This window comes from Equus przewalskii, chromosome 2, assembly GCF_037783145.1.
Source record: "Equus przewalskii isolate Varuska chromosome 2, EquPr2, whole genome shotgun sequence".
NCBI classification, from domain to species: Eukaryota; Metazoa; Chordata; class Mammalia; order Perissodactyla; family Equidae; genus Equus; species Equus przewalskii.
The window spans coordinates 21,476,406-21,483,070 of NC_091832.1; the positions used below are offsets into that span (position 1 = coordinate 21,476,406).

General features: G+C 53.9%; 1 protein-coding gene across 1 annotated transcript; it reads left to right on the plus strand.

Annotated features, from left to right (window-relative positions):
- The first annotated feature begins 407 nt into the window (after positions 1 to 407).
- Positions 408 to 4,775, plus strand: C2H1orf216 (chromosome 2 C1orf216 homolog). The gene is made up of 2 exons (XM_070594661.1): positions 408 to 871; positions 2,916 to 4,775. Exon 2 carries the CDS (start codon positions 2,921 to 2,923, stop codon positions 3,608 to 3,610), a length of 690 nt encoding a protein of 229 aa, XP_070450762.1. The 5' UTR covers positions 408 to 871; positions 2,916 to 2,920; the 3' UTR covers positions 3,611 to 4,775.
- The last annotated feature ends 1,890 nt before the right edge of the window (positions 4,776 to 6,665 follow it).

Genomic DNA, 6,665 nt, shown 5'->3' on the forward strand with positions numbered 1-6,665 from the left:
ACCCAGACCAGGGTACAGGCCATTAGCTCGAGCTTTGTCCCAGAGGGGATTTTCTTTCTTCTGTTGAAACACAGCTTTCATTAAATGACTTGAATGAAATAAGCACAAAATGAATATATAATTTCAAATTGTGATACATGCTATGAAGAAAAGAAACACCGGGGGATAATACAAAAGGGGGAACTAATCTGGGTCTAGGAAGTCGGAGAAGGTTTATCTGAGAAGGGATCTGAAATAGGAGTAAATCGGGAGAGGGAAGAGAATTTTAGAAGGAACAGTGTGTGCAAAAGCCTCACGGCAGAAAGGAGTGTGAGGCCCAATTGCAGAGACGGTGGGCAAAAGGATGAAGCTGGAGAGGTAGGCAGGGCTGGATGCTCAGAGCCCTGGGGCTGCTGCCTTAAAGATTTACGCCGCAGTGGGGAAGCCGTTGAAGGGCTTTAAGCAGGAGGGTGGAACACGATCAGAATTTCATCTTGAAAACGCCACTGTATCTGCGGTGAGGCAAACCGATCGGAGGGGCCCAGCGACTCCTATTAGGAGATAAAACCGGACGTGGACGGGCTCGGTCACGGTTGCGGAAGGCAAGGGAGGCGGTTCCGGCGCTTCGACCTCGCGCGCTGCTCCGCGGAAACCCGAACCTGCCCACGTGGGTCGCGCCGCCCGCCCCGCCCCGCCCCGCCCCGCCCCGCGCCCCGCCGCGCCGACGCCGCCCGACTCCGCAGCCCCGGCCCGGATCCCCGCATCCCGCGCCCCGGCCCGCGCGTGCGCCCAGGCCGAGGGAGCACCCCCCGCCTCCAGCCTTGAGGGACGAGTTCCCGCCGCGGGGCCCGCGGAACGAGAGCCAGCCGCGCCGGGCGGGCGCCTCCAGGCCGTGAGTCGGAGCCGGAGCGGGAGGGCTTGGGGTCCAGCCGCTGGGGTGGGGTGGGGTGGGAGGTGGGGGGGGGAGTGGCAGCCTCTGCCCAGCTGCCTCCTTTGGGAAGATTAGGGAAGGATGATCTCCATCCTCTGTCTCCTGAGGGTGGTCTCCCTCTCCCGCAAAGCTAGGCGGGAAGGGAGGCCCCTCCCGCCATCCTTACAGAGCCACTTTTCCCCCACCCCGGCAAACTGCGGATTAGCTTGGAGAGAAGCCTGATCCGGGGGCGTCTGGGTTCCCATTTTACGGCCTCTGAGAACCGGGTTATCTTTGGCACCATGTCCGCTGCATCCCAGCTTCCTTCATGGCCCCGCCCAAGTTTAGGAAAAAGAAAACATTTGGGCGGGGAAGATCTCCAGGCACCTTGCTTAGCAGGATGGGAGTGCGTAGGTTACACAGGGGCTGTCCCCACACCATTCCCCCCAGGACTTCCACCCACTACTGGAAGTGGGGAGGGCTCCTGCCACCTCTACTAATGCTATCTCAGGCTCTCACAGATCCCCAGTTTTTCTAATTCTAGTCATATGTGGTCAGTAGAAACCTCTTGTCAGTTCAAGCCCTAATTTGGGTAGAAGCTGGCTATTGGGGAGGAAAGAATAGTGTGCTGTGCCTTCCCTCCAGGGCCTCAGGATGGAGCAAGCTAGGGGCAGGGACACAAGATAGCAGATAAAGAGGGAAGGACGCAAGGTCAGGAGAGAGGCTTGTCAGTGGGGGGAGGGGCTTCCCTGGGGCAGAGGAGGGAACTGAACCCAGTTCTTCCAGCCCTGGGCAGCCTGCAGTAGCCTCCTGCTGCTGTTGGCCCCATTTTCCTGAGCATAGGTTATCCCACTGCAGTCCCTCACCCCCATTCACTCATCAGGTATGTACTGACACCTGCTTAGCGCCAGGCTCCGTGCTGGCTCCAGGGAATGTGATGGAGGACGTACAGAGGAGTTCCATGTCTAGTCAGGGAGCCAGATTTATAAGATGCTATTATAAGATAGTTTTAAAAAAAAGCAAAACAGTTGAATGGACATCTACTGACTGTCTACTATATGCCAAGGACAGGAAACAAACGTGGATAAGATAGTGCGTCCCCAGGGCGGTGGGGACCCAGAGGAAGGCCTGCTTAACTGTTTGTGTGTATTGGGACAGTGGGGAGAATATCAGGATGGCTTCAGAGAGGTGGGGGTGTTAGAGCTGAGTTTTGAGGTACAAAAAGGAATTTGCTGGGTGCAGAAGGGAGGACCTTAGAGGGGAGAGGAGAGGTAGGATATTTTAGGCCAAGGGATTGTGTGCAGAGAATAATGGTGTGTTTTGAGATCTCTGAGCAGTTTGGTGTGGCACGAGGGGCAGAGTGGCAAGAGGCAAGTCTGGAGGGGTGAGCAGAGGCCAGAGGAAGCACAGCCTTGAGGCCATGGAGAGGTTTAGCAGGAGTTGAGGGAAGGCCCTCGGAGCTGTGAGAAATCAACTGTATGTTTTTAACTGGAGGCAGAGAGATCAGTGAAAAGGCTGTGGTGGTCAGTAATCCAGGTAGGAAATGGCCTGAACCAAGTGAAAGGAGTGGACATGTGTGTACATACACACACAGAGGTTTTTAGGAGGAAGAATCGTCGGAATTTGGTGGCCAGTGAGATGGGGGAAGGAAGCAGGGTGAGGACCTGTGGTTGGTTGTAGAATTGGAGAGCGGTTGGATCTGGGCTGGAGACAGAGCTGAGAGTCATCGACACATGATGGTTCTTGAAGCTGCAGCAGAGGATGGGGTCATCTGGGGAGAAGTGCATAGAATGAGAAGACAGCCTGCCTCAGAGGGCTGAGGGAAAACTCGGTGCAGGCGACTGAGAATCCACAGTCAGAGAGGGAGGAGGAAACCCACGAAGGGAGGTGTTAGCGGAGTCAAGGGAAAGGGACTGAGGAGTGGCCAGGCTCTCACTTGCTGCCTGGTCCCTGCAGCTAGATCGCCATGGCTTGAGGTGCACCACCCTGTCCTGCTCTGACTCATTCTTCTGCTTCCCCTGTACAGACCAGATGTTCGCCATGCAGCCAGGGCTAGCCGAGGGGGGCCAGAACCTGGGGGGCCCACCCCCTGGAGTATGTCCGCCCGAGCTCCAACCGGACAGCAACTCCAACTTCATGGCAAGCGCCAAGGATGCCAATGAGAATTGGCATGGGATGCCAGGCCAAGGGGAGCCCATCCTGATGAGGAGCTCCTCCGAGTTGCCCTCGGACAACCAGGCCTTCCGGGCCCCTGGACTCTCCGAGGGGGAGGTCCGCAGCCCACCGGAGGGGGCAGAGATCCCTGGAGCTGAACCTGAGAAGATGGGTGATACCGGCACAGTCTGCTCCCCTTTGGAAGACAACGGCTATGCCAGCAGCTCCCTGAGCATCGACAGCCCTAGCAGCAGCCCTGAGCCTGCTTGTGGGACCCCTCGAGGCCCTGGCCCTTCAGATCCCCTTCTGCCCTCGGTGGCCCAGGCCGTGCAGCAGCTGCAGGCTCAAGAGCGCTACAAAGAGCAGGAGAAAGAGAAGCACCACGTGCACTTGGTGATGTACCGTCGCCTGGCCCTGCTCCAGTGGATCCGGGGCCTGCAGCATCAGTTGGTTGACCAGCAGGCCCGTCTGCAGGAGAGCTTTGACACCATCCTAGTCAACCGAAAGGAGCTTATCCGCTGTCTCCAACAGAGGGCAGCACCATCTAGGCCCCAGGACCAGGGCTAAGGGTGTACCTCCACAGGGGTGCAAGGGTATATGTATATATTTGCACGCATGTGTGCGGTTGTGCACAAGTAAGTACATGATTCTTCACTGATATGAGTGCAGGTAAGCGTGAGTATATATGTGCCAACATGTAGGCAGGTATGTGCAAGCATTTGTGAAGCAGCACTTGTGTATCAGCTTGTGTGTGCACACGAGCTAACTTAGGTGCACACCTATACGAGTATGTAAGAGGGAGCATATGTATATGTATAACGTGTGGAAGAGTGAGTCAATTTGTATATGCACGTGTGGACAGGTACCCAACAGTGTGTGTATATGTGCATGAGTAAGGATGTATGTGCAAAAGATGTGTGTACATATGAGTGAGTGAGTAGCCTTGTAGTGGGCGTATGTGAGTGAGCCCTTGTGTGTACAGGCCTATGTGCGGGGGTGCACGTGTGCAGGTGCAGGCATGGGAAGTGTATATTAGGAGCATGTATATTTTCAGGCAGACTCACAAGCAGATGTGTGTAAATAGATATTCAATTGCATGTGCGGGGCATCCATCCACACCCTGGGTTACCCATGACCTACCCTAGCCTTTTTCTCCATAGAAGAAGGAGGGCTCCCTGGAGAGAGAGGGCTAGCCTGCTGTCCTTTATCTGAGGGTTGTGACTGATTCATTTTCCTGGGATTTCCCAGGCCACCTCTCCTTCTCCCTTCCCCTCCTCCCAGACCTCACTCTGCTAAGCTGTTGTCCCTGATGGTGGATTTGCTGCAGGAAGTTTGGTGGCTGCTCTGATCTGCTGTGGCTTTTTGGCTGCGTTTTTGCCAGGGCAATTGGTAGAGAATTAGTATCAGGGAGGGGAGCTGGGGGTGGTGATTGACACCATGGCAGGGGTGGGGGCAGGGTCAGAGAAGATGGGGGACTTCTCTTGAACTTCCCTCTTGAACTCTGCCTTTGGGCACCTGGGAGATGGGGATGAGGGAGACGACAATTGCAGAACCCTGTGAAGAATAGAAGAATTCTACAATATCAGTTCCCAAACAAACCACGCCTCTCCGCTGCAGACCAAGTCAAATGGTTGCAAACCATGCTGACTTAAGCTTCTGATGAAATGGAATGTGCTAATATAATGTTATATGGCAATTGTACCTCAATAAAAAGTTTTTTTAAAAAAGAAAAGCAATGTGTGCTTATAAGTTTGCAAGGAATGGACGAGGTGTTCCAAGGCCTTGGGGAAAAATCTCACTTCCCTCTCTAGGCTTCCTCTCTGCTTTAAGCAACACTGGATGTTGAATTAGTTTGGTCCATTTCCCTGAAATCAGACTGTCCGGGCCAGGAGGAACCACCGTTCTGCTTCCAGGGTGGGCAGGAGGCAGTGTCAGCCCAGCCTCTGGAAGCTCTTAGGATGCTGGGTCATACCCACTTCTGTCACCACATGGCCCTTTAAATGGGGGTTGACAGGCTCCAGCAGAGGCTCCGTGAGGTAGAGGGCAGGTGGGTTCTGGGCAGAACCAAGGTCTAAAGTAGCTGAGCTCTCTGCCTTGCTTCTGGGAGCCAAGAGGATGCAAGATCCTGATGGGTGAGTAGTGGCCTGGAGGTCACGATGCTGCCTCTGGCCCTCATCTCCCTATCTGCAAAATGTGGGGCTTTGGGGCCGGCCCAGTGGCGCAGTGGTTAAGTTCGCACATTCCAGTTCTCGGCAGCCAGGGGATCGCCGGTTCGGATCCCAGATGCAGACATGGCACCGCTTGGCAAAAGCCATACTGTGGTAGGCGTCCCACCTATAAAGTAGAGGAAGATGGGCATGGATGTTAGCTCAGGGCCAGTCTTCCTCAGCAAAAAGAGGAGGATTGGCAGTAGTTAGCTCAGGGTTAATTTTCCTAAAAAAAAAAAAGTGGGGCCTCTTTCTGACAATCTCTAAGAGTTCCATCCCTGATGGTGGGTGGCTGAAAGGTGTAGGGAGTGAGTCTGAAGCAATGGCCCTGGGGATTCGGTGTCCTAGCCCTTGCATGCTGAGTGTGAACCTGGCCTCTGGACCAACCCAGGATGAATATACTGGGACAGAGAAATGCATTTCCTGAGTTTGTGTTTTTATTCTGCCTGGTGTCTGGTGGCCTCTTTTCCACACCGGCTGAGCTCCCCTTTTGAGCAGGGTTCTGGGTTGGGAGCTGGGGTAGGGGGGGAAGACCCTGGGGAGGAGGAATTCTGCCTGCAATGGCTGGCAGTCTGATGGAGGGGAGGTCTCTCCTCAGGGGCCTCTCAGTCTGACAGGAGAGACTTGGCCCCTGCCCGAGAGCCCCATATGGGACTGTCCTTGTCCTTGCACCTTTGGGCCTGAAAGGGGGGCAGCGGTTATGAGGGACACATGCTCCTGTCCCCGCATCCAACATGCACAAACACACTTACATACTCAACCCTGTCCTAGAGCCACCGCTCCGCTGAAGGGGGTCCCAAGTGCAAGACTGAGTTAGGGTCCTTAGATCGGTCTGACACGAATGTAGCTATAATACATGTACATGACTTCAGATACTTGTGGATGCCAATCTAGACTAGATCTATTTTACATTAGTTTGATGATTTATTAATTTCTCAAAAATTCATTACTTTTATAAAGTATTAGTTACCTATTGCTGCATAACAAATTGCCCTAAAACTTAGTGACTTAAAACCACACCCATTTGTTGTCTCCCTATTCCTGTAGGTCAGGAATCTCTCGCAAGGCTGCAATCATTCCAGGGTCCACAGTCACATTTGTTGGGAACATTCAGTTCCTCAAGGGCTGTTGGCTGGGGGTTGCCTTCAGTTCCTTGCCACGTGGGCCCTTCCAACATGGCACCTTGCTTCATCAAAGCATGCAAGCCGAGAAAGTCACAGAGTACTAGCAAGACGGAAGTCACAATTTTCTGCAACCTAGTCACAAGAGTGACATCCATCCCCTCAATGTTCCTATATTCTATTGATTAGAAGCCAGTTACTCAAAGGGAAGGTATTACACAAGGTTCTAAGTACCAGGAGGCAGGGATCACCAGAGGATCTTAGAGGCTGCCAACCACAGAAGGTATATTTTGG